At 52.9% G+C, this 22,073-nt stretch overlaps 1 protein-coding gene across 1 annotated transcript in view; it reads right to left on the bottom strand.

The window, feature by feature from the left end:
• Positions 1-20,736, bottom strand: part of LOC119144991 (tyrosine-protein phosphatase non-receptor type 11-like) — a 57,935-nt gene extending 37,199 nt beyond the window's left edge. Inside the window, exon 1 of the mRNA XM_037380986.1 lies at positions 20,634-20,736. Within this exon, the coding sequence (XP_037236883.1) occupies positions 20,634-20,647 (14 nt within the window). The 5' untranslated portion in view covers positions 20,648-20,736. The remainder of the gene's footprint in view (positions 1-20,633) is intronic.
• Between the last annotated feature and the right edge of the window lie 1,337 nt (positions 20,737-22,073).

Genomic DNA, 22,073 nt, shown 5'->3' with positions numbered 1-22,073 from the left:
AGAGCTTGGCCTCCCACCACAAGTGCAAATTTACATTTTCACTTCCAAAATAAGATGCTACACGCTCTTGCTCGGATGCAAGAGTTCCTTCTTTAGAGCATCACACAGTTATCTAGCCCACAAGGGCTTATCCCCATCAGTTTACATGTGTTATCAACAGACCCATGCCAGAACACTCTGAGGACAGAGTCAAATCAGAAGGAAGGCTGTAGAAATAGTGGCATATGAGCCATAACAGACAAAGAAAATGGGCCATTTATAGAGCAGCTCCAGCCAAGTCTCAAAGCTGCTACTGTAGATGCAGCTAGTTCTAGGCAATAGCCAAGAGAAGAGCATGCCCTGTGAAAAGGTCTCCCCTACGCTCAGTTTCTCTGGGCATAGCAGAGCCCTCCTAGCATGGGCCACCAACACTGCAAGGTAGCTTTTTTTTTTTTTTCCAGAAAGACTACTTTCTGCACCTCAGTAGCTTCCCTTGTTCATGTTTGGAAGTGGACAATGCAGCATCTTGCAAACTTTTCCTTTTGGCCCGCGTAGCACAGTCTCTCCAGTTGCACCTGAAGGCAGATATCAGAAAGCAGCACAGGGGGTCTCCCACGGACATCTGACTCAAGAGAGTAGGAGAAACCAAGCCCCTATTCTACCTCAGGGTGCTAGGTCAGAACGGACTGCCCTACCACCACATTGCAATATGGCATTAAACCATACACCCTGTGCTTCCCCAAAAGGGCTCCACAAAATTCATAACACAGCAAAGAATCCCAGCACGCTGGCATACAGCAAACCTGGCATGTTAACACCTGCCTTTGTGTGTAAATCTGTCAGTGAAGTTTCCCATTCTCGAGCACTGAAATGGGACGTAGTATTTCCACTCGTCATGCATTTGATTTTAACCCATGGCCACCTCAAAGGTCGGTTTGGCTGCTCAGGAAATAAACTGCGCACACAAACACAGCCCCTCTGTGCTGCCAAGAATGCCTGTCAGTTATAGGATACCCACATGATTCGAGCAGAGGGGCATTGTGTAAACTTTAACTCAAATTCTATGACAAGTGCACTAAAAGCTTGGGGCAGAGACTGCAGGCTAAGCCATCCATCTGCCTTTCCTCAGAGGGTTGTCTTTGATAAAGGACAAATCCTAAACCTGCCATCTCTCCCCTCAAACCATTCACACCAGTGAAGGATTTGGCTTTCAACCTATCACTAAAATTTCTAGCTGGTAGAAATCCAGGTGTGAAGTCGCTGGGGAGGGAAGATGACGGATTAGCACCTTTCTTTGTCATCTGCAGAGAAGAACCAACGGGACTTTGAGGAAAGACCACAAGAGGCTGGAAAGGGCATCAGTGCTACCCTGGGAAATGGTGCGTATTCCCATGGGCAGCAGAGGACTTCAGACACCAGATGCCTTTACAGATGCTCCAGCCAGGAGCTATGGCCGCTCGGCAGCTCAGCACAAGGCTGCTCTGGGAGGTCAGCAGGGCGTAAGCAGCACGCCAGGAACCGTTTGGCTTGTTAACGCTCCCCAAATGACTTTCCCACTGCTACCCCAGCCTCCACGCTGCCTGCACCCATTTAGGAGCAATTGCACATCCAACGGGTGCCTTCAGGAGCAAAACCTCTTCCAGTACCCAGCTGGTACAAGTAAATGCCACCGACCTTGCTGTGAGTTTACAGCCTAATACCCCAAGAGCAGAGGCTCTCACTCAGACAGTTGCGGGTTTTTTTTCCAAAGCAAGCATAAAAATCCCTTACCGCATTAATTTCCCCATTCAAATTCCAAATATTTGCTTATTCTGGAAACAACATCAACATTCAGCATGCTGGGTCCTCAACAGTGCACTCGGCTTTGAGGCTTGCCCCCACCTGTGGTCCACGGGTCCTCACCCTGCCCTGCCATCTGCCCCGGGCTTTGGGACCCCTCCACCCTGCACCGCCAGCCCTCGGCGTGGCGGGGGGCAGGGGGGCAGCTGCCAGCTCAGCACACGGTTTAGCATGTGGAGGCAGAGGGCAGAAAGCTGCAGCAGGAGCCTGAAACTGCTGGGGGAAAAAAAAAAAAAGAAAAAAAAAAAAAAAGACCAAAATTTTGCCTGACAGTTCTCGGTTTCCACAGAATGGGAGAGGCAGACCTGGTTTTATCAGGCCAACGTGCATTTCCACACCCAGCTATACTCACCTGCACTAGCAGGAAACTGGCAGCTGGGGCTCTTCCAAGTTGCCCAGAGGATTTACACCCATGTTCTCTTAATTAAAACAAGGTGTAGCCAAGTCCTTCAAGCTGTTTTGAACGCATCAGCCCCAAAGGTGTGTGAGATTATTATTTTCAGCTGCAGCTTTCAAATTTTCTCATTTAATTCTCCAAAATGAACTTATATTTGCATCAGCCTTTTCTACTCCAAGGGTATTCCACTGACAGGCCCACCATCAACACCAAGCTACACCTTAACCTCAGCCTGAGGCCTCAAAGGTCTAATAGTAGCACAAATCTCTTTTGAACTCCCTCCGTTCATGGAAGTTTACTGGCCTGAATATTACAAATGGTTTTGTTCTCATAAAGCAAACTTGTTTTTAACTGTCTGGCCCACCTGCCAGACAGTTGGATCATTAAAAATATGTATCACCGGCCAGCACCGAAAGTAGCCAGCTGTCATTTAACTGACAAGCTTCCTCGTGGAGCAGAAAAGTATTTGTTTAGCTGCTTTGCTATGGTCCAGTGAAGCAGAACACACCCAAAGAAGAGACCAGAAAGGGAGAAACCCCTCACTTATGCAACACGTGAGAGAACAGCCTTGCAGTAAGGTTAGTGCAAAAGCCTTGGGATGCTCTTGAGATACAAAGGAATGTAAACGACCAACAAGCTGTAGCAGCTTTAATCATCTGAATCCCTGCAGAGTGCTGCAGACCAGCCCACACCCTCTGCACGCCCATGGAAGGACGGAAGGAGGGAAGGAAGGAAAACCCAAGGCATGCTCCGCATTACACTCCGTGGCAAAAAGCCATAGCCACTTGCACAATGATCCCATTGCATTTAACAACCTCAAACACTGCTTCAGCCACAGCCAGTTCCTGCCCTGGACCCATTCCCTGCACTTCCAGCAGACAGGATTGCTTTCCTTGCACACATGCTCTCTGGCTGTCCCCCCCCCGGCCTGGCAAAGGGATCATTTCACACTCCCTTCCCTACTCCAAGCAGACCCCTTCACATCTGGCTGCTTTTCCAGTACGTGCCCCGTAGAATCTTCACTACCTTACAAACTGCTCTTCTGACTAAATGCCATTTCATGCAGTTCGTAGGTATTTGCAAAATTCAGCTAGAGGTGACTAGCACCTTGAAATTACAACGCTCCCACACAGGCAAGCTAGCTGTCGGTGCATGAAAGTGTGCTCAGCTAGAGACACGGCAAGGCAAATGAAGAGATAAGCGAGTAACTATTAACATAGCGTTGCTAAAAAGGTAATACAAGATAAAAATCTAATAACATCACAAAACGACAAACTGCTCACAGCAGGGGTAACTCTCCCAGACCGCAGTCAGCACCAAAAGCCTCTACAGTAATCATATAAATGAAACTGCTAACACACCATTTCCCAGTGCTGATGCCAGCACAAGGAGAAAGTTGCCATCGCCCATGTGCTGCAGAGGCACCTGAAGGGTAGTTTCCACTGGCAAATTTTGTATTTCTGCAAAGAATTTGCTAGTCTGTGGCTAGCAAGCACTGTTAATCACCATTCCCTCCCTAAAAGCACCCACACCTTTGTAGGTGCCCTCTGACTGTTACTAGCTCACAACCTCCTATAGCACCAGTGGAACCTTTCTGTGCAATTTAAACGACACAGATGATCTCCGTGCCTTCTCCCCTGTGCTTCATTCCCACTCAGAAATATCAGCTTTGTTAAAAATAGAAGCTGGACGTACACCGAACAGATATCCTACCTCACCATAACTGGTCAAGGCTCCTGACCCGGCAGAGTAGGCAGAGAGAGTCGTTAGTCCACAGAAACCACACGACAGCTCAAAAGGCAGTAAGATTCGTAGGATATGGGAGATGGGAAGAGCTTGCTCTAGGATGCAGAAGGCAGTTTGCTGCCCGACAGGAACGTTCCAGCCTCCAGCATCCTTCAGGAGGGTTGGCCAAGGTGGTGGAGCCTGGAAAGTTTCAAGTGAAGAAGCGACAGCTAGTTATTTACCAAAAAACAGCCCAGCTTATTCTGGAAGGGAGTAGGGGTGGAGAGAAGAAAAGGAAGTCATCTCATTCTCTTATCAGTACAAAGCCAGCAACTGTGAATTGAGTGCTGAGAAGGGGACTGGGGAGGGTAACCACCACACACACATGGTACGTGACGACATCTGTCAGTTTATGGGCAGCCAAAGCTGAAGAAAGAGAAAGAACAAAGAATGGCTAATGGGCAAAGCTCTGTTCCATGGAGCTCCTGTATCTAAACAGCACTTCCTATGGAATCATCCCCCTCCATGCAAGGCAGCAAGACAGAGTTCTGCTCCAGACCTTCAGTGCTGAGTGACTTTGCTGAAACAGCCGTCATCACCTTCAGCACAGCTGGGAGGGGAAAGCACCAGCTCCCGGGTCCGGGCTCTGCTCCTGCCGGGAACAGGACTGCCACACTCCTTTTGGGAAAAATCTTCAAGCTACTCAGATGCCCCAAAACATCTTTGCATCCCTGCTTGCTTTTTGGGGTCTCCTAATTTCGGCTTCAAAAGCAATCCCTTCATTTGGCTCTGACTCACCTCCTCTGCCCCCCAAGCAGGGTTCATACATAACCCTTGGGCACCTTATCTCTCCGCTCCTGGGGGAAACACGCTGCCCTGCTCGCCACGTTAAGCAGCACGTTAAGACAGCTGTACCTCAAGCTCAGAAATGTTTCTACACAGCCCTTCTGAGGTCGCTTTTTCTGGACGGTTGACGGGAGCGTGTAGACCACATAGCTGTAAGGCACCCAAGTTAAGAGTCCAGTCCCTTCGTTCAGGCGCGGAGAGAAACAGTCACTTCCTGAGGGTGATGCAGAGCAGAACCCAGTTCCCTCTGCCCAGACAGGGCACCCATTACCACTTAGCACAGGTGCCTCAAGTTAGACAGCCCAAGCATCTCAACAGGTCCAGGTCCAGGGCTTAACGTGGAGATAGCAAGGCTTAGAGGGAGAAATAACATCTTTTATTAGATCAGATGATATAATTGGAAAATATAGACAAGCTTTCAGGCACACAGACCTTTCCTCAGGCCACGCCTGGGCAGAAAAAACTTGTGTTCTCAGTCCTGCCAGAAACTAAAGGCGGCAGTGACAGAGGACAACTCCACTCTTCCAAATGGAGCCCAAACCCACCAATCTCCCGCTCTTGCCTCAGCAAGCTAGGGAGGAAGACCACAACACCCAGTCCTAGCAATCCTGGGATCATTACGGCCCTGCAACCGCATGACTGGCCAAATAGCTCACTCCTACCTCATTCTTTAACACCCTTCTGTCACCAGCTTCATAGAGCAGGAGAAACAAGGGCTCAGAAAGCTGTCCTCCTGTGGGCTGGCAAACAACTAAATATACATCAGTCAAGGTATTAAATAGCTGGGAATGCGGCTGCCTCTGCCATCCTGAGTATTTAGTCCATTATCCCACAGACACTTAGCACAATTATGGTTGCTCTGCGGCTAGCCTTTAATGTGCCAGCGGAGCAGCTGAGGCACAGAGGGGATTAGAGATCACCAACAGACTCAACCGCAGAGCAAAGCTGAGCACGCTGGAAGCCCTGTCTCGCTGCAGCGAGCTCGGAAATGCTGGGTGGGACTGGGGACTGCCCCGCAGAGCCTGGCTGGTCTCGGGGAGGGGGGCAGGAGGTGAACAGAACGGAGCTCAGTCTGGTTTTAGGGTTTGCCCCCACCCAAGTGGCTCCTAGAACAAGAGCTGGACTTCCCATCCTGCTAGAGTAGGAAGAGCAGCTCTTAACCTCAAGAAGGATGCTTACTTCCAAATCAGGAGGAAAAACTAACAACCCCAGAGGGAGACTGAGAGCAACTCAGGGGTGTAATTCCGGCTAGCGCAGAAAATCCAGGCAGCCCTCTGGTAGTGCCGAGCTTCCCCAGGTGCCAGATGCAGGTGGTGGGGACAGCCCTCAGAACAACACTTCACATGGGGACCTTGGAACGCTGCAGTTGGGGCAGTGAGGTGCTGAGGCTGAAATGCTTTGCTGCAGGACATGCAAAGCGTCAGTGGCAGGGCAGCACTAGCACTGCACCTTCCCTTTACTCAGCGCAGTTCAGTACCCCCTCTGCAGCTCCTGCTGTGCCAGCTATGATGGGCAAAAGGGAGGCGTCCAGACTAGAGGCAGAGTTTCGATGTTTCCTAGGTTAACTGCCATAAGACATCTGCTCAGCCAGAACCTGTCATCCCTACTTTCTCATGCGAGCATTGTAGCTTCCCTGACAATGCCACCATCCTGAACAGATGCCACTCTGTACAGCAGCCACCAAACAGCACCCCAAACGAGCAATGTTCCTGCCATAGTTTTCCCTGGATTTGGTGAGGTTTCAGCATTTGGAAACAACCTTTACTGCATCTTGGAGTGAACACAGGCAGCACACACTGCAGAGGTGTCAAAGAGTAAAAAACACCAACCGCTGCTCCCGTGCAAGCTGCCTGCCCTTGGTTCCTATGCTGGTGAAGGCTTTTAAGCTCCCATGGACCCTAGACAGCCTTTAAAGTGCCAGGGAGGCTTAGCATGGCCATTCTGCACGAGGCTGCACTGGCTCCTGGATCTGCTTTTTCATCCTTTCTCCATTTCTCTGGGTCACTCCCTACGCCCAGCAATGTTGTGTTCCATAATATGCAAGTCCTGGAAAAGCAACTCTAAGCCATGGCTCATGGCCAGCCCTGCACAGTACTTACAAACCCAGGAGGCCCCTTTTTCAGGGATATTTCTGCATCTCTTCTCATAGAAGCCAATGCTGCGCTAGTAGGAAAAGGAGGATTCTACACAGTAGTACAGCCTCAAAACACTTTGCTGTCTCTGGGAAGGGCATTGCTTGGAACTGGCACTTGAGCTCTCTTCTTATCCCTAGATTACCAGCAGAAGACAGATCTTCTGCTGCGATTACCCGAACAGCCAACAGGCAAACTCTTCTGATGACACACAACAAAATATCCAAGGAATAAAAATGCATCCTAGCTCTCTGTCGTCATTCCAAGGCTGAAAGCAACACTGGAAAACAAGCCACGTTCTGCCAAGGATCTGCATCTAGCTATCAAAGGCATCAACAGTTTCACAACTAGAAGAGGACTTTTCTTTATTTACTGCCAGAACTTCCGAGCAAACCTGTGCTTTAAAATATACACCAGTTTCCTACTTAACACTCGTGATTTTCCTCTGCTCGTGTAGGCAGACAGCACTACCCACCAATGGTCAGACACAAGAGATGCCAGAGATAACAGCTGCAATGATACAGCAAAAAGGAGGGGGGGGGAAGCAGGTTACATTGTGCTGGCCTCCTGTGGAGCCGAGTCTTCCCTCTCCACAATACATGTGTCCTACCATGTTTAGACAGACTGCCCACAGAGCTCTTCTGTTGCTGAGGCCTCGGAGCTCAGTGCTAGAAGCAAACTAACATGGGACTAAAACTTGTGTCTCGTGAAACCGTAGCAGTGCCCAAACCCCGTCAGTCCCGTATACAGAGGCCAGACTTCCATTCCCTTCCTTTGTGAAGGGTGCAGACGGCAGCAAAGCCTGCGTGTGGAAGACGTGTATCGCCCACGCCTGCTGCAAGCTACTGCTGCGAAGGGCTGCGCAGCCCCTGCTCCCGGCAGCTCCCACATCGCACTCTTCGCTGCTCCCGGGATGAAGGAGCCGACCCGCCAGCAGCACGCGGGAAGCAGCCACGGAGGGCACCCATCGCAGGGCTGGGGGAGAATGCTGAGCAAGGAGACACCTCCGCTTTCTTCAGCATCACCCGGACTCACTGATTTCAAGTCTTCCCACCTACTCAGCACTGGTCAAAAATCTCTAATTGAGCCTTCAGGATGCTGTGTTTAAATATAACCCACAGGACATTTATCGTTTGAAACCAGACTGCTAGAGCTAGGGCAGCAGTTTGCATGAGGTCCTGCGCTCTCTTCCTCAAGCCCTCTCCTGTATGCTTTGTTAAGGTGCTTCATTGTCACAGTGAGGGTTCTTCACAGAGTTCAGACTACATCTCAGCTTTCTCATGTAGTCTCTGCCTGACAGCATCACGCTCCTCGCTGCTCTTTAGCCATCCCTTTGTGCAGAAGCCTGTTCAGTGTTCCCTCCTCCCCCAACACGCTGGCCAGAACCCTGTGCCCTGACCCAAGTAAACCTGCAGCGGCTGAGGCAAGAGCCTTCTTCTGGGATAAATAGTTGTATAAGCCAAAGAGGAGACAAGAAATGGCTGTCTGCCTTTACATTAGACAGAGTCGCTGCCCCAACATCTGTGCATGAAGTGCAAGGTGACAAAAGGTGGGAAGGCTGCCCCGGCTGATGCCACCACCCCAGCTGCAGGAGCTGATGGTTCGTAGGATGGCTTATCACACAGGAGGGACCATATGCAGACAGCCTGCACTACTACCTGTCCCACGACCAGCAGCTGGCTGCTCTGAGGCACTCATCTAAACACAGCCGTGGGAAACACCAGCCCATTTTCATTTACATCAGTCTGATGACCCTTATTTCTGTGGCTTATGCCCAGCTCCGCTCAACACCAAGCTAGGGGGTTAAGGTTTGGAGAAGTCTGTTCAGATCCCAGAGATGCATTGTATCCCTCTTCTCCCAGAGGTCAGGAGGGACACCAAAACTGGCCAGTTTCAACCCAGTCAAACACTTCAAAACCATGCCCTCCTCGCTAAATTGCACTTGTTGAAGTACACCAGTTCCTCTTAGCTTTGACCATCATGATGACAACACTGAAAGTTTCCACTGCTTTAAAGCTACAGCAGCAACAAATACTTACACCCCCGCGTTCCAGCCTTCCCCAGAGCAGGACTGAAACTCTGTTCTGAGACACAGATGACAGCAGGCGGTGGGTCGGTGCAACTCAGAGAGCAAAGGGGCATTGCTATTGCAGCACATCCTTCCCTTGCACAGATTGGAATAAGCCCTGACTAAAGACATGCCAGGGAGTGGGATCTGCAGTCTGTATGGCAGGTCATGACCAAAGGGCAAGTAACAGGCTTGCGATGCACACGCAGCTGCACCTACCTGCCCTCTTGCCAAGACAGCCCCCAGGACAACCCTGAGCCCTGCCTTCTAGGGAAAGAAAGAAGTCAACACACCCAGCTTGCCAAGACAGCCTCCAGGATGATCCTGAGCCCTGTCTCCTAGGGAAAGGCTAGAGAGAAGGAAGTCAACACAAAGCCTGGCAAGGCAGAGGCACAGCAGCTGCCCCCAGGGCAGTGGTTACACCTCAGTGCCCAAGGGCAGCCCCCTGCCGAAGTGCCAGCCTGGCTCTTTTAAGTTCCTTTGCTCCATCTGGTGGTTAGACAGTTTTTAAAGCTGCGCAGAGCAAACAGGCGCTGCTCCCTTGGCATGGCCTGCTCATCTTCTGGGGTATCCGTTGGGAGAGGTTGAAGAGAAGCTTGGGATGAGCCACCTTGGTGAGTGCAGGGAAGCACCTGGAATGAGCAGATGGCCGCTGCACGCTCATGCAAGGAGATCGCCCCCACATCGGATGACCAGGGTCGTTTTGAGTATAAGAACCTGGAGAATCAGTTAGGCTTGCCCATGCAAACCCCAAGGATGGCCACTTTCTACAGCAGCAGTCCTCAGGCTGGCACTCCACAGGAATGTTTTGAGAGCAAGCAAAGCAGCAGCAGTCGGGCCAGAGGCGCTGCACCTGACAGCAGCAGAGAGAGGGAATCATTTGGCTCCCACCTTTCACGTGGGATGACGAGAGTTGGATAACGCTTAAGCATTCAGACCCGGGCTATGGGAAAACAAGTGGGCTCCACCCAGCCAGAAGTAAACCGACTTATCGTTAGGATGATGCCAAGGGCAGAAAACCCCTGATCCATCCTCCCAGGCGCAGAGGAAAACCAAGAGCAGCCCCCAAGGCAGCACAGACAGCCCAGGAGCTTTCACCATGAACCAGGCCCTTCCTCACTCAGCAGATGTCTCTCCAAGTACCACAACAAAATAAACAAGGCAATAAGGAAGCAAGGAAGAGCAAAGCCTTATGCTACAGCATCTTGGCTTCCCCAGGCTCCCTCCCACTTGGCTCCAGGACCAGCAGGAGGAGAGGAGATTCCTGCTGTGTTGCCCCTACCCTGACACACCACCTTTGCCTGCCATGGTCTGCCTGAGCCCACGGCATCACGTGCATTCCTGCTGAGTGCAGAAATCCTCAGCTTTCAGGATTATATAACCTGACGAGCTAATTAAAAATGAGGAGGTTTATTTTGGACCCGGGCAGGGTGACAAGACAAAAATATAACCCATAGCAGGCCCACGTCCCCTTTGAAGAGTCGCCAAGGCTATTTTTTAACTAGATACATCTTGAAGAATTGGAGAGTAAAAAAAATACCACAGATATATTTAGAATTAATCAGTGGCAGGACTTCTTAACTTCTTAGAGAGGAGACTGATGGAAATATTCAGGAGGGTGGGAGGAAGGGGGGGAACAAACAAACAAACAAAAACCTACCCCCAAAAAAAACCAAGCCAAAGGCAAATATAGCCCTGGCAACTACCTTACTGGTAGGGATGCTGCTCAAGGGTGTGAAAGGGGACTTTTTGTTGTTTTGAAATTAAATCTTTGTCACCTTCCCACCCTCTTGAAATCCCCAAGGCCAAATAACATGTCCTGAGGGATGGGCTCTCCTCTGCCTGTGTCAAGTACCCGCAGGTACCCCAACTCCCAAGGCTGCTGAAGCCGTCAGCTTCCCCCTGCCACGTGCCCAGCGTGGCAGGCGGTGGAGGGCAATGGCAAGCTGCAGCAAAGCCCTAGCCTGCGAGCAATCCCACCCTTACCCTGGAGGTAGCATCTAGCAGAGAGCCCCGGCACAACGGCTGGTGGTACTGCTGACTGCTTACCGCCCTGTCACTGAGAGCAGGTCTGCCCTCAGTTTCCCAGACTGGAATCATGCAGCTTTTACAAATACTTCAAAAGCTCGTTGGAGCAGCGGGGAAGCTGCACGTTCCAATCCCCTGCCTGTGTCCGATTCGTATTTTTAAGGCAGGTCTTTTACCATTTTTTTGTCATCCTCTTGGCACCCTCAGTGCCCCTCTCCTCAAATGCATCACCATGTCAAGCCAGAGAGTCCAAACTGCTCATCTCTGCTGCTCTTACCAGCTCACGCTCTGACAGAGGTGAGCTGCACCCCAGAAAGCGAGGAAGAAGGAAACAGGGTTTTCCGTGCAGGGTGGGAAGGGGGACCAAAGACCCTGGTTGGCACGGCTGTGCCACCCTGGATGGAGCACAGGGCCATGGGAGGGAAAGGGAACTGTCTCCTTGGGGTGCTGTGCAGGCTGCCCTCAGTCAGCTCCCCTCGGCTGGGTCCAGGGCTGGGGAGAGACAGTTCCCTTGAAAGCTAACTGGTACGTTCAGTCTGACCAAACATGGAACTTGCAAAACGTAGCATTTGGGGGGTGGGGGGCTAGGGGAAGCCACATTCTCTTAGGCACCACAGACGTGAACTGCAGTTTGCAGCCTTATTCTCAGTTTCAGCACCCCAGGGACAGAGCTAGGAAGCAGCCCAGCGCTGGAAGCAGCAGCCCAGTGGAAAGGGGAGAGGCATGGCCAGGTATGGAGAAGGGCTCCCTGGCCTGACCAGATGAAAGACAGCCTCTCTCCTCCTGCCAACTCCAGGCAGCTGGTTCTCCACTCTCACACAGCTCCTCCACCCCAGCATAGAGCAGTAGACTTCTTGTTCTGCATCTGCTCACAAGGAGAAGCCTTCTTATCTAGCTGTTCTGGTGCAGGCTATTGCAATGCAATTTAAAGTGAAAAAACCCCTTTTGTCGCACCCACAGGAGATTAGCAGGCAGCTAAATAGAGTCACAGTAAACTGTCCAGATAAATGACGGTACTTTGGGAATAGGAGGAATTTCCAGACCTTATTATCCTAAGGTCTCAGGCAGGTCCTTCCTCAGCTGGATAGGAAAAGGAAAGGATGGGATTGCACGAAAAGCCCTTGTGCATCAACAGCACAGACATCTTCCAGCTAACATGAAAGGTGACGCAGAGGCATGAGGATCGCCTGGACTGTAGGATGAAACCGAGAAACTCATCCTGCCTCAGCATGGCAGTGGAGACTGCTGCCCAAGACACTGGAAACCTGCACAGCAACCCCATGTCTGTGCATGAGAGGGACCACGTGGAGGTGCACATGGAGACTGCCTGCATTTGGCATGTGCCTTTCCCTGCCTTTGGTGCCTTTTCTCCCAGGTCAGCAAGCAGTCCCACGCCTGTGCTGGCATTTTCCTTGGGGAGATCAAGAGATACCAGCCACAGCAAGCACAGGCTGGGAACCTCCCCCACCAGCTTTGTGCACAGGAAACCTCGAGTAGATACTTGCTCAGAGACAGGGCTCTTCACCTGATAATGTAATCAGGACCGCTGCAGTGAACCCCAGCCCAGCCTAGAAACTCAGCTCACCCTCTTCCTCCCCCAGTGCTTCTTTTCCACACCAAGAAGCTGCAACAAGGAAGATAAACTTGATCACCCCTGCTGTGAGAGGCTTTCCCCAGCCCTTAAACCCTGGCAAAGTGGGCTGTAGGGAATGCTGGCTGTGATTCACCCCTGGGCATGCACATGCTCCTGCCAGCAGCCACAAGCAACGGGAGCCAGCAGCCACGGCTGGACTGGGTGACCTCCTCCTCAAGGCACTTCAGGAGCCCGCTCACTGCTCCTGGTGATGGGGACAGAACAGAGCTCATCTGTCTCCCAGACAGGGGTCCATGGAGGTCTCACAGCCTCTTCTGGGCAGAACGAGGGGCCAGACAGACAGAGCAGAGCAGAAAGGCTGGGGCTGCAGTATGGAGAGACTGAGCCATCCCCACATTAACAATCACAAGGGCATTTCAAAGAAAATGCAGCAGAGGATGATGTTTTCTCTTGTCACATGAAAAGTTCTGTGTCAGTCCAGACAATCTCCAACGCAGAGCCAAAGGGGCGCAAGGTACAGCCCTGCTCCTCCAAGGCCCCAGAGCCGATACTCAGTCACACACATCCCAGGCCACCTGACAGATGCTTTTATGCTGCGGGATCATGGCAACATCCTTTTCCGCATGTGACCTGCCTTGGGAACCTGTTGACAATGAAAGTTCAGGAGGAGATGCTGCAGTGTTCGTCTCTTCCAGGTATGTCCCTCATCCACTGCAATCAGGCAGGGGTCTTTGGAGAGAATATTGATACCAGCACGCATGATGAACTATTATGCAGAAAAAAAACGCGTATACAGGAAGCACACAGTTCCTGATTTCCAGCTTGGTTTAATGCAAAGAATTTCCTTCTTCCCTTCAGACTCATGCAGGAAGCCTGCAAACCAGACCAGCCCCGTAATCTGATTAGGCTCCATCCTACGCACATTTCCTGGAACATGCAATTGGACTGCAGAAGCCACTTTCCATCCCTCCCCACCACTCACATCAGAAGGTAGCACGTGCAGCCCTGCCCAAACCACTGCCATTTGGGGTCAAGGCAGTGAAAAAAGCAACAGAATAAACCCATTCCTACTGCAGAAAAAGGATTAATCTCTGCTTAAAGAACTGCAGCCTTAGGAGTTCTCCTCCCCTCCACTCAGCCGAGGGTGTGGGCCCATTTTCTAGCTTGGAAATAGGTGTTAGCTTTGTTCATCCCTCAGGGCAGGATAGAAACCCAAGTATCAGCATTGGGGAAGTAAGTTTTTAATGAGCCATTGGGAATCAAAGGGCATCTACCACTGCAAGGGAGGGGAGGGTGAACACCACAGAGACACTATGGAGACAGGTGATGAGATGGCAGGTACTAAAAGCGGTCGCCAGCTGGAACAGAAGAACTCTCAGCTCCAGGTTCCTCACTTGCAAGACCCTCCCATAGTGGGACCAGGGTGCTGGTTTGCTCAGGGAGTGACGGGGTGATCAGCACTAGGGATAAGGAGCCCGTTGGCTAGGCCAGTCCTTTTCAAATTGGATCAACAAGACAAAGCCCCAGTTACAGGATACAAACGTTCCCTCCAGCTGCCTTAGATGGCATCAGGGAGAGATCCAGCACGTAGTGAAAGGCCATTGCTGGGAAAAGCTGCAATGAGAGCAGGGTTTGCCTTGCTGAGCAGAGGAAGACCAATGCTTGCCCTTTGCACACCAAGAAGTGTCTCCAGTCAGGCTCTGGGACTGCACGAGCGCAGGTTTTCTGTGGCCATGCTCATGGCACTGAGACTCCGTCCCGCTTTCTGAGGAGCAGCAGCTCTGGCCACAGAGCCACAGGCACGCTTCTGCTGGGTCCCCACCGTGTGCCTTGGCCAGCTGAGCCATCCTTGGGGGAGAAGGCTCTCGTTGCAGGGGCAGCTCAGGCACTGTGGGCACTGGGAGCAGCTTCCCCCATGCCTATGGGCTGGCTTGCAGTGGTCACGCAGCTCCATGCCGAGCGAGACCTGCACCTGGACACCTGGGCGAGTCCAGCTGGCTACGGCCTGCCGCTGGCAGAGCTCCGCTGGACCACAAAGCTCCGATTCATTCATTCAGGTGCCTCTGAGGCTCCCGAGAAGAATCGTCTCCTAGAAACCCAATTAATTTAAAGCCTGCTGGAAGCAGCAGCGAGCAGCTCCAGTACCACCCAGCCACAAAGGAAACTCGCCCTTGATCCAGCTTTGGCAGTACCAGCTGGAAGACTGGCTTCCTCTTCGGTGCGCTTTGCCTTTCCCTGCCGCTGCAGACAGCGAGGAATTCTCCTTGGCAGCCCGCAAAAGAAATACATACAGATGCATCCGAGAAATGCGTTCCAGGGCCCAGAGCGCTTCATTTGTCTTGGGACCATAACAACAGCAGCTCACTTCTGCCTTGGGAAAACCAGAGGATACTGGAAATCACTCAGATCCAAACCCTCTCCCAGGCAGGCTAGTTTTCTCTTTGAGCTAGGGCATTAACCGTTCTTATTCCCGTCACTGGAAAAGGGGAGAGAACAGTGTATTTATGCATTGTCATGACCTCCAGTAGGAACTCAACCCTATCTGGAAATAACGAGAGGCTGGTGCTTGGAGTTGAAGTGAAATTTAAGTTGCTGCCAATGTTCTCATCCTCATTTACCACAGCAAAGCCTCGTGCAAAAGCACGTCTGCTCCTTGCACTGCATTTCTCATCTCTCACCTCCCACCTGTCACAGGCAGAGTACGTACGGGCAGTCTCAGCACACATTTGCAAGAACCCTGCACAAAAGCCTTTAAGCTTTGATTTTCCTGTACTAATAGTGCCTGTGTCCAAAGACATCTTCATACAGTCTGGCCAGAGAGAGAAAACCAGGGAAAATCTGAGCCGAGATTCGCGTGCAGCCACAGCAAAGAAGGGAAGCAAAAGGCATCAGCTGCCTTGCTGGGAAGGTCTTGTGAAGCCTGCTTATCTGAGCGAGCCACCGCAAAGGAAGCCAGGGCATGAATTCAAGCTGCTGCTGTGACCTGTCTCCAGCCACCCAGGCTGACTGACCCTTTTTGTGCTGGAGCTGAGCACAAGCTGGCTCCAGAGCCAAGTGATGAGGTACTGCCTGAAGAGGTGGAAATGAACAGCTCACAAAAATCTGCCAGAGGACATTTCTGAGCTTACAACTCTGGGCCGGCACTTCAGAGACGCAGCAGCCCTGGGCTTGAGCATGCTGCTGCCAGCGAGATCCGCAATCATCCTGGTTCTAGCCACCATTACCCTAAGCTCTGCCCATGATGTGTTTGTTGATGAATATCCACGATGCCAAAACACTGACCTGGTTTTGCTTCCTGAACCAGAAATTACCACCTCCCCACCACTACCCAGGTTGCCAAAGTAAGCAGCTATTGCAAATACTCAAGGTTAATATTTACATTTGGATTCAGTGCAGGAAGCATGTGTTTTCTCACTGGTAAAGGGAGCAAGAAAGCTGGGGCCACACGAAAAAGTCCGCTGGTCAGGGGACTGGCATTGTATTTCCTGTCCCTGCAGCAAATGCTCAAGGTTGGACAGCAAGCAAGGTTTCAGGATACAGCTGGATGCATTTGGTGCCTCAGATGCACAGCAGTGTGGCCTGCACAAGGACGGTAAACCATCCTGGAGAAAGCACATGCAGGACTTTGGCCAGTCCCAACTGACCAGCCACGCTGCAGCAGCCCTGCTTCCACTCGTCATTACAAGTGATCTGAGACTTCCAAGGGAACCACCCACAACACACCATAAAATCAGCACAGATAAAGTAATTCAGCTTAGCAGTAAACTAGGTTTTTAAAAGGTTCATCAGAATGCAGGAAAAAAGTTGTCAAACAAGCGTATGCAGCTCTGGATATGAGATACCACTCAGCAACTCTTTGTCAAGCCTACTACAGCAATGGAAGCATTTCACCCAGCGCGCCGCTCCCCCCAGCACTGCGATCCAGCTTGTCCACTGCCCTGAGAACTGGAGACTTGGTCCCTTCAGTCTCAGCGTTCCCCTCCCGGGGCAGCCTCACCCTGCCACCCCTCCTCAGAGTCTCCAGGACAGGAGCTGTGCAAACCAGCCGGGCTCCGGGCGCTGCGCGGCAGCATCCCTCCAGCCGGCTGTGAGCACGGGCAGGGAGACCCGGGCCGAAGGGGTTTTACACACCCACAGCAGCTGGCTAATGCACACAGGCACGTTGTGGCCCTGGAGGAGACAGCACTGTCACCGCTACCATGGCCTCGGAGCCAAGAAGGAAGGCTCCTCTCATACATGCACAGGCAAGGAGAGTAACTGCTATCGGAAGGGCATCACAGAAGTTGGGCTACCCACTTTCTGAACCAATAAAAGAGTAACTATGTTTTCTCATGGTTCTCACATTTTCACACTGCTACAGAGCCGAAACGCACGTTGGAAATATCCAGGCACTGCTCCCCCGGAGAAGGGGCCAGGAACGAATCTTCTTTGTGTTTCTCACCCCCACCCTAGTAGCCACGTCAAGGACATCACTAAACTTAGGGTACCTGCTTCCTGAGATGAGAAAATTGACTAATCACTTTTTTACTCATATGGAACCCAAAGCCACATTCCGAATGTCCAGCCATTGCTCCCATGGAGGAGCAGCCAGGAAGGAATTATCTTTGTGGTTCTCACCCTGCCCTGGTAACCATGTGAGGGACATGACAAAAGTTCTGATACCAGCTTTCTGGGGTGAGAAAATTGAATGCTCACTTTTGCACTCGTACAGACTCAAATGCTCCATGGAACCATCCAGCCACAACTCCACCAGAGAAGGTGCCAGGAAGGATTTCTCTCGGTGGTTCTCAATTTGCCCTGGTAGCCATGTGAAGGACATCACAAAAGTTGGGCTACCTGCTTTCTGAACCAATAAAAGGCTCCACACCAGGACCTGCTTCACCAGCAGTAGCAGCACTTGAAGCACCAGAACCACAGTACAAAGAGCGATGAGGAGAAGAGCCTCCATAACCTATCGCACACAGGCACCAATTCTGTGACAGTAGCACTCAGTCCTGCAGAACCAGGGCAACCTTTGGAGAGACAATCAGGCTCTGGAAGCTGGCATTTACTCATTTCCTCCAGACTTTCCCTTCCTCCCAGCCATCGCATCCCAGGAAACATGGCTGTAAAGAAGCCTGCCCTGCAGACCAGGGCAACGCACAAGCCAGCTGCCACCTACCAAGTGCTCCAGACACAGTGCAACTCCTTTCTAGAAAAAGAAACTAAGCATTTGGGATCTGCAAGCCGCAGATCAGCAATGGGGATGTGAGGTTTATCCACCAAGATCTCTACATGACAGCAAAAGGCCGCTCATCGCACCCGAGCGGACGTACGCACCAAAGCAGGGGAGGGGCAGCAGTAACCCAGACTCCCAGGCTCTCGCTGTTGCAGAAGAGCCAGGATTTCTCTGTTCGAGCTGGGGGTGGTCCGCCCCTGACCTCCAAACCCTTCCTGCAGCTGAGAGGTCACATGCCAGTAAAGCGGGGAGAGGGAAAGAAACAGTCAATTCTTTCAACAAGTGTTTTTAGGAAATGAGGCAGTAAGGCCATAGCAGCAGCCTGGAGCTCAGTATTTGCAACAGCTTTGTGGTTTAGCCTGATGGCAACAAACTTGTTTTATTTCTGCATCAGGGCTTGATTCTCCCTCATGTCACACATGTGCACAGACCCCACACTGACACATGGCCGCTGCTTTCCAGGCTGTCCCCTCGGAAGACCATAAGCAGTGTGACCAGCATCTGCCAGTCCTTGACACCTCTCCCCTTGGCACGGTCACTAGGAAAGCTTACCAAGCAAGTCAGACACCCAGACAGAGGTTTATTTTGCCTTTTGCATGCCTTCCTTGAAAAGAATACGCACACAGGTAGCAGGTCAGGTAGGCTCCAAACCTGAGTCCCAGTCCACAATCACACTTGTATCCAAACCAGCTCCCAGGACTTGCGGCTGGTGTCAGCCCCACAGCAGCCCGCTGACGCAAGGCAAACATGCAGCCACAGAAGTGGCCCTTGAAGAGAGGAACCAGCACCTCAGTTGGGATAGAGCTACTGAGAAATTGCTTCCTCGCAGATCCCCCTGCTTCGCAGCACCCTCTTTCAGCACAACAGGCCAACTGTACACTGGCTTTCAGCAGCTCCACACCACCAGCCTTTGTAAGTCTGCCCGTAACCCCATTAATGCCAAAGCGCCTTTAATTCCAAGGGTTCCCATGCGAGCCTGAACGACCTGCAAGAAAGGCTGCAGGTACAATGCCAACAGCATGCAAAGGACCTACTATTTTAGCACTTCAGTTGGGCCTTGCAGTGACCGTCCCTTGTGAGGGACCGCTGGAGCCTCTCAACACTCCACCAGCACAGGTCCTGATCTCAACAGATCCACCTGGTCAGAACCAGGCTGTGCTTTGAGCCAGCGGGAGAACAGCATCAGCCAGGGTTCAAGCCAACAAGAAAGATGCCATACAAAACTGGCAGGCGCCCTACACATTGCTAGCCAAGAGAACAAGGCTGGGACTGAGCCAAGCATGGGGGAAAAGGATCTGAACAGCGTTACAGAACCAGGAGCAGCAAAACCAGCACTCCAGTGCACAGGCACGGGGCAAGAGATGCAGGTAGCAATCAACCCCCAGCACAAAAGCCAGCCCACACGGCTCTGACCCCTTCACAGCAGCAGGACTGCTAGCGAGCCAGGTTTCTCAGGTCTCCTGCAAGGGCTGAACTGGCAGCAGCATTACAACCATTTTGCTGTCTCTAGCAGTCTGCTGCCCTAGGTAACTGCCCAACAGGGTGGAGCCAGCAAGGTATAGGCAGTGTAGACAAATATTGACTTCCCTGTGAGCACAGAGAGCACTACCAGAGCAGAGAATGAAATCCAGGGGCCCACAGTCCCAGCCCTCTGCTTTTTACTCCATCACCCATCAGCAAGCATGTTTCGTAACTTAATGTGGCACCGCCCAGATGAGCACTGCCTCTTCCTAAATGCTCCTGTACGCTTTGAACCAGACATTCACAAAAGACGTCTCAGCACTTGTACGGGACAGACAGCCGCTGCTGGACTGCAAAAAGCGACCCAATAAACCATAAAACAACCAAGCCCCTGAATCCTGGTGTTGCAGGAACGTGTGTGAGGAGAACAGGGAGTTATTAGGTGTCCAAGAGATGGCTGCGGAAACCCCACTCATGACCTGCCCGTGTTCGGTCCCGTACCAAAACCAAACAAGCACTGCCTGTCCTGTAACCGATCCCATTTCTCAGCTTGAAGTGACTGGTCAGCTGTACGGCTGCTCCCCAGCCACCACCCTCCTCCGGGTTTTTCGAAACACGCTTGCCTTCTAAGAGCAACAAACCGCTTTTTTCAGGTCACCTGAAGGCTGCCTCCGTGAAAGGCCAGACAAGAATCAAGAACCTCCAAACCAAGTATTAAGAACCCCCCAGCACTGCAGCATGGGGAGCTGGGCACAGCCGGTGCCCTGAGCTGGCTGGCAAACAGGCACAGAAACGGACCATCCACCGGGACGGCTGGTGCCCACTTTTGAAGCTGTGGCAGAGAAGGAACAGGGTGACACCCGTAAGTCAGACAGGCTCCTGCCACCACCGAGACATAGAGACTGAAGCTCTGAAACAGCTTCTTTGGGAGAAGCTGGGGGAGGCACCCACACCGCACCAGATGCACCAGAGTATCTTTTTCTCAGCTCACAGCCCACAAGGAGATTTCAAACAAGTTGTAAAGCTTGGCCCCGTTTTGACATTCCCTCTTCAGCATCTCTAGCACGGATTTCAGAGCCAGCCAACACATGATGCCTTAAGGTAGCAGGCTTCTCCCGCGGGCACGCAGCGCAATTCTGCACAGGCGGCAGGGGCAGCCCGAAGAGCCGGCAGGCCTGGGGCAGGGCTCCGGGGCAGAGGCTCCGGGGCAGGGATCTCACAGCTACCGCGCCGCGGCCCGCGCCCGCCCGCAGCCCGGCACCCCGCCGCCCGCCCGCCCGCAGCCGGGTCCCGCCGCCGCGGGGGCAGGTCCGAGCCGGCGGCGGGGCCCGGCGCTCAGCCCTTACCTGCGGGAGGTCATGGCTCCGCCGAGCTCCGCGCAGCGGCCCCGGCCCCGCACCGACTGCCCGCGCCGCTGCGCCCGGCGGGGCGCCTGGGCCACGGGCCGGCGGGGAAACCCCTCCCTGTGACGCGGCGGAATCCCCGCCCTCCGCCCCGCCCCCGGGCCCCGGGCCCCGCCTCCTGCCCCGTCCCCGCTCCGGGGCCAGCGCCCCCCGCCCGGCCGCGGCGGCACCGGGGAAGAGGGAGCCCCGGGCCGCCGGGTCGGTGACACAAGGCGGGCGGGCACCGCGCCGGGCCCCGGGCAGGCACCGCGCCGCCTGCGCTCCCCCCGGAGCTGCCCCCGCGCTGGGCCAGCGCCCCGCTGCCCCCCGGCTGGCGAGGATGCTCTCCGTGCCTGGCGCATCCCCGCTCCCACGGGCCCCCAGTCCCGACAGCGCGTGCGATGTCACGCCGGCAGCAGCTTCGGGCGGCGCTCGGTACCCAAACGCTGTTGAAGGGCTAGAATTTGGTGGCGAGCTCCCGAAGACCTGGGAGCCGTGCCGCCAAGGGAAGGAAGCCAGCGGCCGGACACGGCATGGCTCTGGCGAGGCTCGGCCACGTTTGCTGTTACCCCTGAACACCCCCGGCTCAGGGGCCGTCTGGAGTCAGGAGGGCACAACGTTCCCGGAGCGGGTTCCCTGCTCTCATCCCAACACCCATGGCGAGACAGGGATGGCGGCACCCAAATCCTCCACTGGGGTGGGATGGGGTCAGGAGTGCTATAGGCACACTATATGCTCAATACAAATAGAGCACATTTTGCCATCTGAAGTGTAAATTCAGAGGCCTTTAACAAACTCCTGTCAAATACATGTTGCTTTGCATAAAAGACAGAAATTAACCCCCCAAAAATGCCCTGAATCTGGCACCTTTCATGAATGCTGGGTGAGAAAACAAAGCCAGCTGTCCAAGAGAGAGAAAAAGCCGCGATACAGCTAGTGAGCCCCCCCGCAGTCTACCCATAGTGGCAAAAATAGCAGGTTTATAACTATAATAAGACTCAGCGAATTCCATGTCTATTCGGGGAATACCCAGAGAGCTGGCAGACGGAGCCAGCTCATTTCTCAGCAAGGAGGACTGGCGGGTTGCATAGCTTTCCTGCATGCCATCGGATTGCTCACGGGGCAACAAGGACCACAGAGGCCAAATAGCAACCCTGATAACAACGACCCCTGTCCTCTCCTTCCTTGTTTCCCCTGCCTTCGAGGCTCCCAGTTACTGGGACCTTCTGTGATAGCACTGAGACTTCATTGTGAGACACCAAACTGTGACTTCTGTGTGTCCCATCTCATACAGCCGGGGGAACAAGACCCTTTCTCAGGGCAACCAATGCACATGGTCAGGAAGGGACTCCTGTTCAGCTTCTTGGTTAAAAACAGACCAAAAGGAAACCCCTGGAACAGATC

Source organism: Falco rusticolus, chromosome 3, assembly GCF_015220075.1.
Source record: "Falco rusticolus isolate bFalRus1 chromosome 3, bFalRus1.pri, whole genome shotgun sequence".
In the NCBI taxonomy this organism is placed as follows: Eukaryota; Metazoa; Chordata; class Aves; order Falconiformes; family Falconidae; genus Falco; species Falco rusticolus.
This window is presented reverse-complemented; position numbering and strand designations above follow the sequence as displayed.